The 19,626-nt window shown below is 41.9% G+C and overlaps 1 protein-coding gene across 1 annotated transcript in view; it reads left to right on the top strand.

Annotated features, from left to right (window-relative positions):
* The first annotated feature begins 348 nt into the window (after window positions 1-348).
* The window catches only part of PPP3R1 (protein phosphatase 3 regulatory subunit B, alpha), a 59,134-nt gene continuing 39,856 nt past the window's right edge, over window positions 349-19,626 (top strand). Inside the window, exon 1 of the mRNA XM_084901247.1 lies at window positions 349-894. Within this exon, the coding sequence (XP_084757373.1) occupies window positions 892-894 (3 nt within the window). The 5' untranslated portion in view covers window positions 349-891. The remainder of the gene's footprint in view (window positions 895-19,626) is intronic.

Below are 19,626 nucleotides of genomic sequence, written 5' to 3'. Positions count from 1 at the left end.
CACCCCAAGCGTTTCCTCCCTCCAAGGAAACCCTCGCATTTCCTCCTTCTCCTCCCCGCCCTGCCTCCCCCGCCCCCGCCCCGGACACCCGCCTCCAGCCACGTGACAGGAAGGGCTTCGCCGCGCAACGTCACCGACGTCGGCGACCCCGCCCCTGCCCCAGCCCCGCCCCGCACGCAGGGGGGAGGGGGCGGGGCGGTGGCGGCGGAGGGGCGAACGCGTCGGCGCGCTCCGAGCTCCCCAACCAGAGCTCTCGGAGCGCCGCGGCCGCTGCCGCCGCCGCCGCCGCCGCCGCCGCCGCCGCCGCGCCGCGCCTTGCGGGTGCCCGGATGTGCGGCGCTCGCGGAAGCCCCGCCCCCCGCCGCCGCCGGCTCCGCGCGCCCCCGCCCTCCGCCCCTCTGCGCGCTGCTTTCCCCTCCCTCTCCCGCCCTCCCCCTTTTTTTCGTGCCTGGAGGTTGCGGGTCAGCGCGAGCCACTGCAGTGAGTCCGTCACGGCTCCGGCGTGAGCTTGAGAGCGCGAAGCTGCAGCCCGGGAAGCCGCCTGGCCCTCTCGCCTCCATCTCCCGCTTTCTCTCCGCCTCGACCCCTGCTCGCCGCCTCTCCTCCCGCTCTTTCGGTTCCTGAATCTCGACCTTAATTTTTCTTCTCCCCGCCCGCCCGCCCGCCCGCTCCCGTGTGCCCAGTCACCCCGTCGGCGCGGGCCCCGCGGCGCCGCCTCCCCTCCCCCAGCCCTCACCCCCTCCCCCGCGGGTGTCCCGAGGGCCGCAGCCGCCCCAGCTGAACGCAGCTGGGCCGCCGCCGCCGCCGCCGCTTCTTCTTCCTGCGGGAGCCCGTCTGAGCGCCGACTCTCTTCTCCGTCCGAGCCACAGCCGCCGACCGACCGCCAGCAAAATGGTGAGCCCTCTGCTTCCCCGGTGCAGCAGCCGCCCCCGCGCGCCGCGGCCAGGGGCGGGGGCGGCGGCGAGCCCCGACGCCCCCGCGGGCTTCCCCTCCGCCGGAAAATTCGAGAGACCCGGGCCGGGCTGGTGCGGCGGCGGGTCCGAGAGCCCGCGGCGGCCCGGGCGGCCCCGAGGGTGGGGGTGGGGGCGGGGGCGTCGGGCTGGTGCTCCGCGGCGCCCCGTCCCTCGCGGCCGCTGGGTTCCGCCTCTGTTCTCGACCCCCCTACCCCCACCCCCACCCCCTCGGGCCGTCGGCCTGGTGCAGCCCCCGGGCCGCCCCGCAGGACTTGGGTCGGACCCTCCTCCCTGTGGAGGAGCCCCCCTCCCGCCCCCAGACTCCCTCGGGTCCGGGGCTGTTCCTGCGGAAATAAAATGTGCCCGCTGGCTCTTTTATGTAAGACCCACTTTCTCTCTCTCCAGGGCTGCGCCTGCTCCCACTCACACTCCATTTGCAAGCAGGGCGTCTTGGCAGCAGCCGCGCCGCTCGCTCACTTCCCCCTCCGGGCCGGGGTGGATCGCGCTGCGGTGGGCAGCCCCGGCTTCCTCCCGCCGCCGCCGCCGGGCTCTGTCCGCGCGGGCCGCCGCGCAGGGCCGGGGTGTGGATCCACGGAAACAAACCCGGGCCCCGGCTTGGCTATCCATGGGGATGCCAGTCTTTCGTATGCTGTCTGCCTGCCCAGGGCTTGGCTGTTTTGGGTTTTGTTTTTATTTTGTTTTATTTTGTTTTTTTGTTTTGTTTTGTTTTTCCCCCCGTTTTCTTTGTTGCCTCGTCAAGTCTCTCTGTCTCTCCTGGTGGTGGTTGTTTTTGAATCATGGCGATTTAAATTTGTCTTTCCTTAGCCTCGCAGTAATCCCCTAGGTAGAATTCCCTGCTGTAGTGTTTCAAACCGACGCTAGGGGTGTGTCTCCCCGCCGCTGTCACCGGAGCCAAGAAATCAACGACGCCCTGGGAGCCCGTTACCGGTTCTCCCGCTTCGCCCCGCTCCGGCCCGTGTCGTTGCCTTTTGTAAATCAGAGATGGTGCACAGGCTGGCCAAGGCCCGCAGTGTCAGAGAGATTCGAACATGGGATTTGGTTTGCTAATGCTTTTTTTTTTTTTTCACCCCTGAAAGTCTGGCAGCAGGTTTTTTTTTTGTTTGTTATTTTTTAGAAGGATGTGGGGTGACTTCTTGCACCTTTTCGTTGTAATTGCATTTCACCCTGTACGTGGAATGTAGGTAGTATTTCAAAATAGAGTGATGAGTTAGTGAAGAAATTCTGTTGGTTGCAATGTAAGCTTTATTTGGTGTAATTGTGTGAGAAGAAAAGGACATTAGGGTATTCGAGTTAAGTCAGCTTTTATTTAAAATGCAGGTCAAGTGATTTAAGTTCACTTGCTAGACTTAATAGGAGCAGACTTAATAAATGGTTGGTGATTTTGATACGCATAAGCTTTTCCCAGACAACTTGGGAGGCTTCTCAGACAACTTTGAGAATTACAAAAAAAAAAAAAAAAAAAAAGTAGGCTTTCCCAGAGTGTTACAGAAAACATCTTATTTCAAGTCATTCATATACAATTTCCTTATATATGTATTTTTACTCAAAGGTCAGGATCTTGAAGATCTTTGTGAATTACAGTGAATATTTTTTACCTGTATTTATAAACAGTAAATTTTCAGGAACAATCATCTAGCCTTTTGTTGTTTGTACATTATATAGCAGAATGATCTAGTTTGCAAATATTTTTCTTTCTTGTAGTGTATTCTCCTAACAACCTCCCTTCTTCAATCCTCCCCTCCCTCCACATACACACCTTTTTTTTTTTTTTTTTTTTTAAACCACAGGCTGAATTTGGGAAATCTTTTAGCTCTTAAAGCTATCTTCCTGGTACTCAGTGTTTCTTTATACTTTAAAAAGATTTTGAGATTTACCATACAATTGTTTTCTTCCAGATCATCATTTCCCTCTTTCAGGTATTCTTTTCAATATTTATTTTCTAGCCGAAACCGGTTTGGCTCAGTGGTAGAGCGTCTGTTTGCGGACTGAAAGGTCCCAGGTTCGATTCCGGTCAAGGGCATGTACCTGGGTTGCGGGCACATCCCCAGTAGGGGGTGTGCAAGAGGCAGCTGGTCTGATGTTTCTCTCTCATCAACGTTTCTAGCTCTCTTATCTCTCTCCCTTCCTCTTTGTAAAAAATCAATAAAATATTTTTTAAAAATTTATTTCCTGATTACATTCCCTGAGGGGTGCTTAGCGCCACAGAGGTGGGAAAGGCTCCTGCCAGCCATGAGCCAGACTTCTGGCTGAGCGGTCTGTCCCCTGGTGGCCAGTGTGCATCATAGCAACCAGTTGTTCTGCCATTCGGTCTATTTACATATTAGCCCTTTATTATATAAGATGACTGAATCCCTGATGCTTGCCCATATTCTGTTTGACTATGAGCCCAGAATATGCTTAATCCTTCTGCCCTAAGCTGACTTCCTTATATTGCTTTATACTTTTGCTTGCCTTACTATCTATGACAGGTCTTCCCCCAGTGGTCTGTCCCCCTGGTTACTGGCCTACCCTTAAGTCAGCTTCTTTACCTTGAACTCTGCGCCTTTTAATTTTCTCATCTACTATGATGAGAAATTAAATATAATGAGTGGAGAAATTTTTTCATGATTGATGTGAATTTTAATTCTGCTGGCCATAAGTCATGCTTGGTGTTTTTTTTTTTTATTAATCTTTCTTTGTGAGAGAACCTGAACTAGACAGAATATGTGGTGTACAATTACAGTTCATGTAAACAGCAATAAATGTGTTTTGAATTCTATTTATGCATCATGACAATAATTTTAATAAAAAGTTGAAAAACACAGTCATAAGATTATTATATGCAAGGTTGCTCTACGTAACAAAATTTAAAGTAGCAAATTTCTTATGCACTAGGCTCATATATGCATCCAAAACAAAATTCATATTACCCAGTCTAATAACAACAGATACAAAAAGTCTGGTCATATTTCTAAATTACACTAAACACACAGTAAAAACTATTTCTGATATGTGAAAAGTTAAGGAGGTTTCTTAAAATGCCCTAAAAAATTTACTCCTTTAAAAATTACTAAGAGACTGTTTTTAATCACAGGAACCTAAACATTCTTCTATTTGATTATTGTATTCTTTTTCCATTTCTTTACATGTAACATTTAAGTACCCTAAAACTATACATGCCTACTTAGAGAATTGTGAAGATATATGTTTATTTCAATAACATCTATTTATTTATTTTAGGCATTTGGGGGAAATTCCCCTCAGGTCAGTACTCATTGTTTTGTAGTCATATACATAATCACTATTCCTCCCCAAATACTCAGCAGTTTATTGAGAGCCCTGTCTGGTGGCTCAGCTGTTTGGAGTGTAGTCCCATACACCAAAAGAAAAAAGGTTTCAGGTTTGATTCCCAGAGAGGGCGACCATTTGATGTTTCTCTTTCTCGAGTTTCCTCTCTCTCTAAAATAAAAATAAAATAAAACAAAATAAACACAACATATCCACAGGTAAGGATTTAAAAAATAAAAAAAAAATAAAAAACCCCACCTCAATTAGAGGTTTAATTTTCAGGAGGAAAAAAAAGTACAGTACTTTTAAGACAGCAACTAAAATTAGTACCTGTCAAGATTCTTGACTGTTTCAATCCAATCTAATAAGCCTTTTACTTTCTCCTTAATTAATCACTGATACTCATAAATTAATTCATAAATTAAAATGTTGACAAAAATGTAAATGTAAATATGTTCATGATACCCAGTGAGAGTTATAAAGATTTTTCCAAAGGTAGTGAAAATTTCCAGAATTGTATGCTAGAAAAATGAACCAGATCACTCCTTTTGGTAATTAACGTTTAGAATGCTAAACATTCTAAGTTCAATGGGACAAGGTGCTGTGAAATATTAACAGTGCCTGCTGCATAGATAAAATAGCCCAGGAGATAGTAGAAGAAATCTGATATCCTAGCCATAGGAAGAGGCAACATGTTGGAGCAGTGATTCTCAAAATGTTGATCTTGAGCTGTTGATACAGCATCATCAGCATCTGGGACTTGTTAGAAATAACACTTTACCTAGAACAGTGGTCGGCAAACTCCTCAGTCCACGACAGAGCCAAATATCAACAGTACAACGATTGCAATTTCTTTTGAGAGCCAGGCTTTTTAAACTTATTTCCTAATGCCACTTCTTCAAAATAGACTCCCCTAGGCTGTAGTATTTTGTGGAAGAGCCACACTCTAGGGGCCAAAGAGCCGCATGTGGCTCTTGAGCCGCAGTTTGTCGACCACTGACCTAGAAGATATAGGACAATGAAATTTGGGAGAGTGATGATTTCTATTTTGAACATGTTGAATTTAAAGTACCGTAGTTGTAGCTCATCTGAGTAGATATGGCCAACATGTAACTGGCTATTTATATCTGAAGCTCAGAAGAGAAATCTGGGTTTGAATTAAGGATTTGAGCATTGTCTTTGTATTAATATTAGATAGTAGTTGAAGCCATAAAACTGGATGACATCCTATAAAGAATATAAAATGAGAAGAGTGCAAACCTTGAAGAAATTTGCATTAAAGAGTCAGGATGAGAAACATGTGAATGCTGTCTGAGAATAAATAGTTAGAGGGATAGCTGGATAATTAGCAGAATTATGTCAGACATGAAGGAGTCAGTGTCTAGATATTGCAGATATCAGGAAAGAGGAAAATTTAAAAGTGTCTTTAGGAGGGATCGGGTAACTTGGGAACAGTACAAAAAACCCGCACCATTTTGTACTGGTAGTTAAGAAAAGCCAGGATGCCGTGAGTTGAAGAATGGGTGGTGGCCAGACATTGAGTATAAACTGTTCCTTGAAGCTTTGTCTACTAGGAGAGAAGATGAAAGCTATAGTTAGGTTTGAGTAATTATTTTGAAGTTAAGGGAACAAGCCAGGAAAGAAGGTGTAGTTGAAGATTCAGAGTGATAAAGAAGGAATTATTGATAGTTTGAGCAAGAAGGTAGGAAGGCATATACCTCTCCTTTAACAAGACTTTTCTCATCTGTTAACATGAGAGGGAAGGAGATGAAAATGAAAGCTATAGAGGACATAATCTCAGTTAAGGTTTGGGTAATGAAAATAAGATTTCAAGGGGATTTAATTTAAACAAAATGCAGAGGCTTTGTCTTTGTCTTTTCATTGTAATATTACAAATACTTGGTATATAATAGATGGTAAGTAGTGTTTAAAGAAGGAATTGTGAATGAATAAATGGAATAAAAGAGTAAGTGCTGATGAGATAGTGGAGGCAATGAGTATCAGTTTCTGTTTTTGAGACATTTGTGAAGAAAGGAATAAAGGAAAACTAAGTGATTTACAGTTGAAAAAAAATTTTTTAATTATTTTTTTAAGGATGGGTGATATAGGTATTTAAAATTAGAAGAGAAGCCTGGAGAGGGAGCTATAAGAAATTATTAATAGAATGAGCCCTAGAAGTGGTAGGAAGAGGGATAAAAGGAAAGAAGGGACTTAAAAAGAGAGGGCAGAAATCAGGGTGATGAGAGTAGGCCATGGCAACAGGTATGTTTATTTATTTTAAACCATTTATTTTTTTGCCTATCCTGAAATTCATTGAGCTTTTTTTTTTTTTTTTTTTTTTTTTAATATTTTATTGATTTTGTACAGAGAGGAAGGGAGAGAGATAGAGAGTTAGAAACATCAATGAGAGAGAGTCATCGATCAGCTGCCTCTTGCACACCCCCTACTGGGGATATGCCCGCAACCAAGGTACATGCCCTTGACCGGAATCGAACCCGGGACCCCTCAGTCCCCAAGCGGACGCTCTATCCATTGAGCCAAACCGGTTCCGGCTTATTTATTTATTTATTTATTTACAGACATGTTTTAATAATGGAGTTCATACCAGGTGGCCTAAATCACTTCAGTAACTTGAGATAGTTTGAGGCAAGATTAACTGCTGAAGTTGAGATTGAGGCTGAGGAAATGGGGTGAGATTTAGGGTGAGGAGTGTGGAAAAGGATTATAATACCAGTTTTGGGGGATTTGGTAGACAGTTAACAGGGTATTAAATATTACTAAATTAGAGTCCTGGTGCATGAATTCGTACATGGGTGGACTCTAGCCTGCCTGCCCCGATGGGGGCTTTTGGGGCCAGGCTGGTGTGTGGGGGGGCCCTCAGGTGGTTGGCTGGCCCCAGCCCCAAACAGGGCCCTGATCAGGCTGGTTGACTGCTGCAGTTCGTGTCATAACCCCCCGTCATTCTGGTGGTCCAGCTGTTCTAGTCGATGGGCTTTTATATATATATAGATAGATAGAGACTAAGTGGACCAAGAAGAGGACAAAGTGGGTCAGTGACCTAGAAAATGAATCTGGGAAACAAAAAGTTTTAAGAAGAAAAGAGCTTACTGCCCAGCCAGTGTGGCTCAGTAGTTGAGTGTCAACCTGTGAACCAGGAGGCTACAGTTTGATTCCCAGTCTGATTTAGGGCTTGATCCCTAGCGTGGGATGTGTAGGAGGCGGCCAATCGATGATTCTTTCTCATCATTGATATTTCCCTCTCCATCTCCCTTCTTCTCTGAAGTCAATAAAAATATATTTTTAAAAAGAGCTTACTGCTTTGTCTTTGCTTTAGTAGCTTCTGAGCAAATTACATGTGTCTAAAAGGAACCATTTTCTGAGTTCAGAGGGAGACATATAATTGTAGATTGATGTTATTAAGAAAGTTTTAAAGTTCTTTAGGCACTATTCACTTGCTTTAAACATTGAAAAATGTAAAATGGAAAGTAAATCTTTCCTGGTCACCCACTTCCCCTTGTATTGATCACTGTTGTGTTTCTTGTATATTCTTCCCAAGAGGGAGTAGTTGTTTTTCTCCCCATTTTTTAAAACCTATGTCTGTGTGTGGATTTATTAACTTTTTTGTAATTTAGTTTTTATTTTAAAAATTACAAAAGGTCAGACCTGGAGATTTTGTTTATTTTTATTTTTTATTTATTTATTTTTTTAAATATATATATTTTATTGATTTTTTACAGAGAGGAAGAGAGAGGGATAGAGCGTTAGAAACATCGATGAGAGAGAATCATCGACCAGCTGCCTCTTGCACACCCCCTACCGGGGATATGCCCGCAACCAATGTATGTACATGCCCTTGACCGGAATTGAACCCCGGACCTTTCAGTCCGCAGGCTGACAGACGCTCTATCCACCGAGCCAAACCGGTTTCGGCTTATTTTTATTTTTAAAAATATATATTTTATTGATTTTTTTTTTACAGAGAGGAAGAGAGAGGGATAGAGAGTTAGAAACATCACGAGAGAGAAACATCAGCTGCCTCTTGCACGCCCCCCACTGGGGATGTGCCCACAACCAAGGTACATGCCCTTGACTGGAATCGAACCCGGGACCTTTCAGTCCGCAGGCCGACACTCTATCCACTGAGACAAACCGGTTCCGGCAGACCTGGAGATTTTAATGATGCCATGTTCTAGTTTACTCATTACAGTCAGTTTATTTCAAGGTTTTTAATTGTATTTAAAATGTAAGCATTAAGTCAAAAACAATTGAGCATAATTTGTCTAATCAGATAACAGTTTCATAATGATTGAAGTTGGTACTTTAAAAAGGGTCTGTACTATAATAGTATTCTTATGAAATTACTCATAATAATATTTTACTAGAACATTGTACTTTTTTCTTCATTGGTAACAGTGTCTGAGTATAAAAAGAAAACAACCTCAGAAGTGTAGTGGATAAAGCATCTATTTTATTTCAAACTTGCCAGATTAAAACTTCCTCACTTTTAACCTTCCAAATAATTATTTTCTTCAACATCTACAGCCACTCTCCTTTTCTGAGTTTTCTCCTTGGACTTCCTCTTTGTGGTCATGAGTTTGACAATATAATTAAAGCTAATATATAAATCTGGCACAGGAATACAATTTTGAGATGAAATGTGACTAAAATATGTTTCTGGGTTTGTCTTTGGTTTTTATAGTCTTGTACTATAAAAATAAAACATTTGGAGATTTCTATAGGAAATGCTTTAAAATTTAGCACTGACAATTCAACAAGTTATAGGTTACTTCCTCAGTTTTTTCTTGTTTGTTTGTTTTTGGTTAGTTACAGCCCTTTCTCAAGAGTATCATAAGGAGGACCATGCTAATAGTCTTATTGCTACCCCCTCCAAAAAAATTCTATAAATTAAATACTACTTTGACTTGTTTTTCTGGTAGCATTATTAAATTCATCTGTGTTCTAGCCAGGTCTTTTGTCTTTTGTAAATAATACAGAGTATTTATTTTTATTTGTATGTTAGTTTTAGGCATATATTTTAACACCTGGCCACAAGAGGATGAAGCACAGCAACCCATAAAAGGATCAAACCTTTACCATAAGCCTTTTCAGAGCTACTAGCATTTAAAAATATATAGTTAAAATTGATTTTGAGAGAGAGAGGGAGAGAGAAAAGCATTGATATGAGAGCGGGGAATGGCTGGACTGCCTCCTGGACACAACCTTCTGGGCCTGAAACCAGGCATGTGTCCTGACCAGGAATCAAACCAGCCATCTTTCAGTGCATAGGACAACACTCAACTGAGTTTTACTGGCCAGGCTAGCATTTTTGTCCTTTTTAAAAAATAGATACTTTTATTGACTTTTATAGAGAGGAAGGGAGAGGGTTAGAGAGAAACATGGATCAGCTGCCTCCTGCACATCCCCTATGAGGGATGGAGCCCAAAACCAAGGTACATGCCCTTGACCAGAATCGAACTCAGGATCCTTCAGTCCACAGCTCAATGCTCTATTCACTGAGCCAGACCGATTAGGGCATTTTTTACTTGTTAGAAAACTTTTTTTCTGTCTTTGAGGTTAGTTTTCCCCCCTTGTTTAATCCCTTCATCTTTTTAACTCAGTCCTCCAACCCTCATCCCCTCTGACGACTATCAGTCTGTTCTCTACCTCTGAGTCTGTTTCTATTTTGTTAAGTTAGGTTCCACACATGTATAGGTGAAATCGTATGTTAATTGTCTTTTTTTAACTAGCTTATTTCATTTAGCATAGTACTCTCCCATTTTAATTTATTCTTAATCTGCCTAGTTGCAAGTTATATTTTCTTTCATATTCTCCTGAGTGTGATGCCACAAGTAATGTTATATTTTAGGCATGCAGTAAGCTGGCATCCTCTAGTATTTATTGGTAAGGCACTATAATAAAAATAGGAATGTCAGGAAATATAAGTGGTGATAGGTGAAATTTATGAATCTATATATGTTTATGTTGCAGCTACTTTCCTAACAAGTAGAATTTTGTAATTATAAACTAAGTCATGATAATTTTTATTCAGTAGTCACTAGCTACCTGTCTTTAAATTAAAATGGATTAATATGAATGGGAACTAAATAAAAGTGAAAGTTTTCAGTCACAACAGCTACATTGTAAGTGCTCAGTAGCAACTTGTGGCTAGTGGTTATTGCATTAAGGTAGATAAAGAACATTTCCATCTTTGTAGTATACATCTGCGTTTTACTGAAACTTAGCTTATTATGTTGACAGTAATCTTATAAACCAGCATGAGATTTGGAGTTGGAAAGATTTGACTTTAGATTCTGATTCTGCCATATGTTAGTTATGTGACCATGAATAAATATCAAAAACTCTCTAGGCATTATTTAGTACATTATAAATGTGAATAACATTTCAGATTGTGGTGACAGTAGTGTCTAGAAACCCAGTAGGCACTCATTAAATATATTTGGTTCTTTATTCTTCTTACTTCTTTCTTGTAATGTTGGATGTTGTGGGAAACTCTTGAAATTTTCTCCTCCAATCTTAAATATGATTGTATTATTTTCCCATATATTATAAAACTAAAATACTTGATATAGCCCATAGACTCTAAAAGTTCTACCTGTGGTTTACTTCAGCTCCTTCCACGTGTTCCTGCTTTCCCTTTATACTTGAGCCACTATGTATGTTTTTCTGTTTATTCTGCCATCTCAGCCTTTTTTTTTTTCTTAATTTTTTTCTTTATTGATTTAGGTATTACATATGTGTCTTTATCTCTCTCCCCTCCACCCCCACTCATGCCCTCACCCCTCTGGTATGTGTCCATTGGTTAGGCTTATATGCATGCATACAAGTCCTTTGGTTGATCTCTCCCCTTACCCCCACCTTCCCCTACCTTCTCTCTGATCTATGCTTCTCTGTCACTGGATCTGTTTTTCCCCACCAGTTTATGTTGTTCATTATGTTCCACAAATGAGTGAGGTCATGTGATACTCATCTTTCTCTATTGGCTTATCTCACTTAGCATATGCTCTCCAGTTCCACCCATGCTGTTGCAAATGGTAAGAATTCTTTCTTTTTATCGCAGTGTAGTATTCCATCGTGTAGGTGTACTACAGTTTTCTAATCCACTCATTGCCAGGGCTATTTTGGAGTGCCTTACAAGTCTCTCATGTTAGGCCATTTTATGTGCCTTTTTATGTCTTTGTAGCACAAGATGAATCAGTTTGTGTTTGGTTGTTGTTTGTCTTCCCATGATTTAATGTGAGCTGGCTGAGAGTGGGTCTTAGTTGTATTGTTCTTTACTTACTAGTATATACCCCCTGCTGCCAGCATAGGCCCTTACATATTATAGTAATTATTGTTTGTTCTCACAGTTTTATCACAGCTTATGTACTGACTAGTGACCCGTCCTGTGAAATTGCATGAGACCTGGGACCCTTCCCCCTGCTCCCCTCTCCTTGGGACCGCCCCAAGTCCTGGAGTCCTGTCCTGCGTGATTGGCATGCTGCAGGACGGCCCTGATTCCTAGAGTGCCAACCCGATGCCCCCTGCACATGGGGCCACGGAAACCCCGGCAGAAGCTGTGTGAAGTGGATGCCGGTCCCACCCTTGCTGTGTGCATCACCATCTTGTGATGGTGTTATGGAGTGAGGGTTAATTTGCATATTACTGCTTTATTATATAGGATGGTTCATATTTTGAGATCACATTCTCTTCTGCTTCAGTCCATGGATCACATTTCTTACTGTATTTTTATCTAAAGGTTACCTGTAAGAAACCAAACTCAACATAAAACTGTATTCATTATTGTCTTCTTACTAGTGCTTCATCATTCCCTAGTACTTCTTAATAGAAATCCTATTTCTCCATTCACTCCTATCTAGGAACCTGACATTCCTTTTTCTTCCCTTTACTACTACTTAACTTTTTTTTTTTTTTTTTAAATATATTTTATTGATTTTTTTACAGAGAGGAAGGGAGAGAGAGAGAGAGCTAGAAACATCGATGAGAGAGAAACATCGACCACCTGCCTCTTGCACACCCCCTACCGGGGATGTGCCCGCAACCCAGGTACATGCCCTTGACTGGAATCGAACCTGGGACCTTTCAGTCCGCAGACTGGCGCTCTATCCACTGAGCCAAACCGGTCTCGGCCCTAACTCTTTTTAAAAATATATATATATATTTTTATTGATTTCAGAGAGAAAGGGAGAGGGAGAGGGAGAGGGAGAGGGAGAGAGAAACATCAATGGCCTTCTGCATGCCCCACACTGGGCATGTGCCCTGAATGGGAATTGAACCATGACCTCCTACTTAACCACGGCGCCACGCTGGCTAGGCACTCCTACCTAAGTCATAAGCAGTCATTAGTTGCAGTCTGTACTAAAAGAGTAAACATAGAAACATGGCCTGCCTGCTGTGAGGGTGGGAAGCTCAGTCATTTACTTCAAGAACTTTTGAGACATCACAGTCAGGCTCACATACTGTTGATGAAGAGGAAAATAAATGTATTTATTATACTCCCAGCATCTTAGTGCTTTGTGCCATGAATTAGTGGCAGCTGAATCCAAATATCCTAATATAGTTAGTTGAAAGCAGTGAACTGAAGAATGCAGTACTGCATTATAGCCATACTAGAGGCCCAGTACATGAAAATTCATGCACTGGAAGGGGGGGTGGGGTGCGGTCCTTCAGCCTGGCCTGCTCCCTTTCACAGTCTGGGAGCCTTTAGGGGCAGGAGGCGACTCGGCAAGGCGACACCCCATCACACCTCTGCTGCTGCCATCTGAGGCTTGCCTGCGTCTTGGGCAGGCCCTGGGGGGTTGGGGGGCTGAGGGGACTGGGAGCTGCCATCTTGTAACTATGGGCACTGCCATCTTTGAGGCTGTGGCAGTCAATTAATATATTCCCTCTTTATTGGCTGTGGGCACCCCCATCTTTACAATGGCGGGAAGGTCAATTAGCATATTCCCACTTTATTAGATAGGATAGCCTACATTCTTTTTTATTCCATTTAGCCATCTATTAGTGTTAGTAAAATTAATTTCACTATTTCCCCAGATGTTTGTGCATTTTTCCTTTTTTTTTTTTTTAAATAAGTTAACTTGAAATATACCATATATTCTTTTTCCTGATACTTTCATTGGTACCTTTAAAAAGTTCCATACTTATTTAGTACATCTTTATGTTAATAAGCTTATTAGGGTTTTTTGTTTTTGTTTTGTTAGTACTCTGGTTACTGAGTTGCTTAAGTTTTGAGTGTCTGCTTCCAACTCCTTTCCTTAAGCCATGTTATTTTTAATGTTAAGAACATGAAGTTTTTTCAGGAACATAAGTATCATGGTATAGCAAACATGCTCTCACATTTAGATGCCAAATGCCTCTTGATCAGCTTCTTTATTCCCATTACTGGCATTGTTGCAGTTTCATTTACTTCTCATCAGGACTGTTTTCTTTTTTTTTCTTTACTGTTTTATATTTAATGCTTTGCTCTTTTTGCCTCCAGTTTCTTCCTTCTTCCTTCTATCTTTAGTATTAGCTCCAGAGTTTTTCTTCTGAAGAGAAAATCTAGTGTCATTATTTAAAAGTCAGTGCTACTAGAATTGATATTCTAAAATTAAAAAGTTAAGCTCCTTTCATGGCACTCATGTTCTCATCCTTATTTCTGGCTATCTTTATGCTATATCCAAGTCATGTCACTTGGTTCTCAGATGCCTCATCCTTTTTCACTTAGTGGTGCCTTTTTATGTACTTTTCCCTCACCTTCCCCAGGCAACTAATAGCCATTTGTAAGTAAGTTATAATGCATCATATATTTCATTGTGTTTAATCTCCTTTCCTCCTAAACTTTGGGCTCCTTTAAAGCAGGGTGTGTGTTTTTATTCATCTTTGTAAAGCCAGTTCCTATTGTAGTGTCTCTCATGGAATTTAAATATAAATGATGGATGGGTGAATAGGCCCTTGTTCTGCTGGCTGAGTCAAGTTATATTTATCATCAGCACTGTAGGCAAAAATGACAAAACTGAAGCTGCCCTACTTCAGGCACATCGTGAGAATGGGTATTCTTTGGAAAATATAATAATGCTGGGAAAAGTAGAAGGCATCAGGAAAAAGAGGAAGACCAAGTGACAGATGAATTAATTCCATAAAAGCAGCCATAGGCCTGAGTCTGTATTAGAGGCATTATAAGGTGCTAGACTTATTCTGGTCACTCTGCTTGCCCAGTTTGAACTTAACATATAGCAGCTATTATTCATTGTAATTACTTTACCTATCGAATAGAGTTGTGTAATGTCAAACAATTATTTAAGTGCTGAAAGAATAGTGTAATCATTTTCTTGGTTATGTTGCTTTCAGTGAATTTTTTTCTGTACTGAGACCATGAGATATAATATGATGTGATGAAACATGCATGGAATATAGAATTGGAAGACCTATATTAGAGTAATCTGCATCTATAAAATGGCCATAAGACTGCCTGATTGAGAGTTCTTGTGAGTATTGGGTAAGATAAAGTGCAAAATTCTGTGTAAATTTCTGAAAATCAAACTACTAAAAAGTAGTATGTAGTATTCTTGGCAGATATAGGTTTCATATACTTCATTCTAATTTCTGTGTAGCTATCAAAGTAGAAAATATGACAATGTTTTGGGTGACAAGTAACAAAACACCTACCCAAAAGTGATCCAGAAATAGGGAATGTATTATTTCACAAAATGAAAAGCCCATAGCCAGAGTTGGTTCAGCTGTTCATCAATTTCATCAAGGACATAGGTTTGATTTACTTTAAAGCTGGGCATATCAGCCGGGACCGGTTTGGCTCAATGGATAGAGCGTCGGCTTGGGGACTGAAGGGTCCTGGGTTCGATTCCGGTCAAGGGCATGTACCTTGGTTGCGGGCATATCCGCAGTAGGGGGTGTGCAAGAGGCAGCTGATCGATGACTCTCTCATCGATGTTTCTAACTATTTCTCTCCCTTCCTCTCTGTATAAAAAAATCAATAAAAAATATATTTAAAAAAAAAAAAAAGCTGGGCATATCAGAAGAGTTGATGCAATTTCATATACTAGCATCTGTTTGAAGAGCTCACTTCCTCAAGTTTCTCTTGGCTTTACAAAGATGAATGAAAACACATTCTTAATAGCCAAAAGAAAGGAAAAAAGGTAACAGTCTAAATGTCCATCAACTGATGAATGGATAAATAATTGATATACCCATATGAGGAAATAGTTTTTGGTAGTAAAAGGAAGAATTTTCTTGTCTCATAGAAGGTTTTTTCCCTTAGATCCAATTGTATTCTTCATGTGTTCTTGTATACCAAAAAAGATAAAATTCCTTACTCTGGTAGTTAAATTTTTGTTTTGTTTCTCAATTTTATTGAGAAATAATTGACATATATCAGTATAAATTTAAGGTATACAGCATGATGGCTTGATTACCACAATAGGTTCAGTTAAAATCCATCATTTCATGTAGATACAATAAAAAGAAAAGAAATAAAAACAATTTCGTGTGATGAGAACTCCTAGAGTTTACTTTCTTAACTTTCCTTTATGTCATGTGGCAGTGTTAACTATAGTCCTCATATTGTACATTACATCCTTAGTACTTACTTATCGCATAACTGGAATTTTATACCTCCCAGGCAGTTAAGTTCTTAAAAATTGGTTCTAGCTTACAAGAGGTTAGGCCTTATAGAAAGTAGTAAAAATAACCTCTTCAATGTTTTATTTCATATATTGCACAATATTTTATTTGGTACTCTGATGGGATTGTAGGCAGTGAAAATTACATTTGGCGTCTGATGGTATACTTTATACTGTACCTCTTCCCTCACCAGTTCATAGCTTTACCCTTGTATTGTCAGTCTTTTCACAAAAAGTATTTTCTGTACCAAGTTAACCGTAACCAATATTCTGCTACTGTTCAAAGGATATCATCTGCCATGTAGCCCCTTTAATTGAGGGAAGTCTGCTCATTTTAAGTTAGGGGTGGGTGGGAGTTGTTGGCATTGTGTTAGATCAGGAGTGGGAAACTTTTTCTGTGAAGGGCCAGGTAAATATTTTATGCTTTGTTGGCCATACAGTCTTTTGCAAATTCTCACCTCTAGCATTGTAGCTTAAGCAGCTATAGACAATATATAAATAAACTAGCTTTGACTGTGTTCCAATAAAACTTAAAGTTACAAACACAGGTGGCAAATTGTTTCTAAGAGCACAAACAACAAAAAATTAAAGATAAATTGAACATCACCAAAATTCACAATTTAAGTACTTGAAAAAGGACATAAAAAAAAATGAAAAGACACCCACAAAATGGGAGAACATTTTTGAAAATCATAGCTCTGATAAAGGACTTCTATCTAGAATAATAATAAAAGCATAATATGCTAATTTCCGAGACGTCCTTCTGGACAACCTTCCAGATGAAACTGAAGTGTCGGGTGGAGGCAGAGGCAGCTGCTGTGATGACGTGGGCCGAACCCCTTTCACTAATTTCATGCATCAGGCCTGTAGTATATAAAGAATTCTTAGGATTCAGGAACAAAGGCACACCCAACTAAAAAATGGGTAAAGGATCTAAGTAGACATTTCTCCAGAGAAAATAAACTAATGTTCTATAAGCACATGGAAAGATGCTCAACATTATTAGTCATTGGGAAATGCAAATCAAGCCACCTGAGATATCATTTGACACCCACTGGCAAGGCTATAATATAACAAAATAAATGTGAGGATATAGAGAAATCAGAGCCCTTATAACATTACTTGAAAAATACAAATATTGTAGTTGCTTTAGAAAACAGTTTTTAAAATGTTAAAACAGTGTTGCTATATGGCCTAGTATTCCTAAACAATATATACCTGCAAGAAATGGAATGAAAAACTTGTACATGAATGTTGATAATAACATTATCTTACTAGACCCCCCCCCCCCCAAAAAAAAAAAAAAGTAAACAGTCTAAATGCTCATCCGCTGATGAATGGATAAATAAATGTGCTATATCCATACAAGGAAATTTTTTTGGCAGTAAAAGTATTGATTCTTGCTACTATATAGATAAACCTTGAAGTTACTCTGCTAAGTAAAACAAGGAGCACACAATGATTATATGTAACTGGAGTCCCAGTGCACAAAGATTCATGCAAGAACGGACTTTCCTCCCCCTGGCTGCTGGAGCAGCCTTTTCACTCTGGCCTGGAGCTGCCTTTCTGCCTTCCCACGCTGCCCAGAGGCCCAGAGGCCTGGAGTGGCTGGGTCCTTGCTGAACACCTGCATCGTTGCTGTGGCAACAGCACAAGCGTCCTGCCCTGTCCTGCCCTGTCCCGGTCGCTCAGTGCCTGCATATGCAAATAGACCTGCCATCTTTGTTGGGTTAATTTGCATTCTCCTGATTGGCTGGTGGGCGTTGCAAAGGTACGGATAATTTGCATCTTACTCTTTTATTAGTGTAGATGTCCAGAACAGGCAAATATCTACACTAATAAAAGAGAATAATGCAAGGTGACCATTACTTTGTGACACCCACCAGCCAATCAGGAGTGAATATGCAAATAGACCCAATAAAGATGACAGCCCCCCCCCCCCCCCTGCTCTGGGCCTCTTGGCAGCACACATGCAGGTGTGAAGTGGCTGGGCAGGGTGGGACGCCTGCTATGAGGGGAAGGGCGGAGGGAGCTACAGGAATGGCTCCGGCTGGAACGGCTGGAACGAGGGCCTGGGTTTCAGGTGCCGGAGGAAAACCAGTGCTGGCAGCCAGGGGCAGGAAGGTCTGTTGCAAGGCAGGGAAATCAGGAATTATTGCCAGTGGATGGATGCAGGCTTTCTTTTGGGGTTATGAAAATGCTCTAAGTTTGATTGTGGTAATGGCTGCACAACTCTGGGGATGTAACACACAACATGATGACAGTTAATGGTAGTGCATTACATATTTGAAAGTTGCTAAAAGAGTAGGTCTTAGAAGTTTGCATCATTAGATTTGGCCGGTTAGTGGACAGAGCATCGGCCTGCGGACTGAAGGGTCCTGGGTTCAATTCTGATCAAAGGCACATGCCTGGGTTGTGGGCTGGATCCCCAGTGTGGGATGTGCAGAAGGCAGCCAAATCAATAATTCTCATCATTGATGTCCCCCCCCCCTCTCTTTCCCTCCCTCCCCTTCCTCTCTGAACTCAATCAAAATATATATTTTTTATAAAGTCCCTGGTGTGCCAGGTGCAGCCCAGCCCCCAACAGTGTTTACAGACGTGGCTGTGCGGGAGGCGCGCCCCCAGTGCCCCTCGGGTTCCTGAAACGTTACTTGAACGGCCCGTGGACGCAGCTCTTCCGTCACCTGCCATTGGGAGGCCGCGTGTTCCAGGCCAGTGTTAGCACAGGCACCAGGTCAGGCAGAGGGTTCAGGGCGACTTCCTTCCCTGAATAAACCCCTTTGGTCATTATTCGTGCCAGCAGGTGGCACGTCTGCCTTTTAGTGCTGTCCACGTGTCGCACTCACCTGGGCACTGGCTGCCACCACTTCACGCTGGGTCGGCAGAACCTCGTGTTTTCATTGTCCTGGAGGGACCCATGGTCCCTGGAGCCGGGTGCCTGTTCCAGGCCTACGATGGCAGGGCTGAAGCATCGCCTGGCTGCCTCTGGCCACTGCCTTTTAACTTAATTTATTGGTTTCAGAGAGTGGTAGGGAGAAAGATGCAAGAAAACATCGGTTGTTCCCCTCCTTAGGCTGACTCCTGTCGTGCCCTGACCAGGGATTGAAGTTCAATTTGGGAGCGTCTGAATGATGCTCCAACCACCTGGCCGCCTGGCCTGGGCGGGCCGCTTTTTAAAAAACTACCGTAATTTAGAACGAGAAAGCAAGTCCCCCGTTTTGAACTCTGCTCATTACTTATTGCTTAAAGCGGAAAAAAAAGAAAAGAAAAAAGTTTGCATCACAAGAAAAAATATCTTTGTAGATGTATGGTAACAAATGGTAATTGTAATTATTGTGATCATTTTGAAATATATACAAATACTGAATCATGCTTGAAACTAACTTGATATGTCAATTAATATCTCAATTTAAAAAGATACCACATACCTAAGCCAAAAACCGGTTTTGCTCAGTGGATAGAGCATCGGCCTGTGGACTGAAAGGTCCCAGGTTTGATTTCGGTAAAGGGCATGTACCTTGGTTGCAGGCACATCCCCAGTAGGGGGTGTGCAGGAGGCAGCTGATCGATGTTTCTAACTCTCTATCCTTCTATCTTCCTCTCTGTAAAAAATCAAAAATATATTAAAAAAAAAAATACCACATACAAAAAAAACCCCCAAGAGGGTGTAGGCCTTATTTGGCCTGGGGCCATAGTTTGCTGATCTCCCTCCCCCCATAGATCATTACTTATTAACTCTTGTGCAA

This window comes from Pipistrellus hanaki, assembly GCF_964339955.1.
Source record: "Pipistrellus hanaki genome assembly, chromosome: 12".
Classification (NCBI taxonomy): Eukaryota; Metazoa; Chordata; class Mammalia; order Chiroptera; family Vespertilionidae; genus Pipistrellus; species Pipistrellus hanaki.
This window is presented reverse-complemented; position numbering and strand designations above follow the sequence as displayed.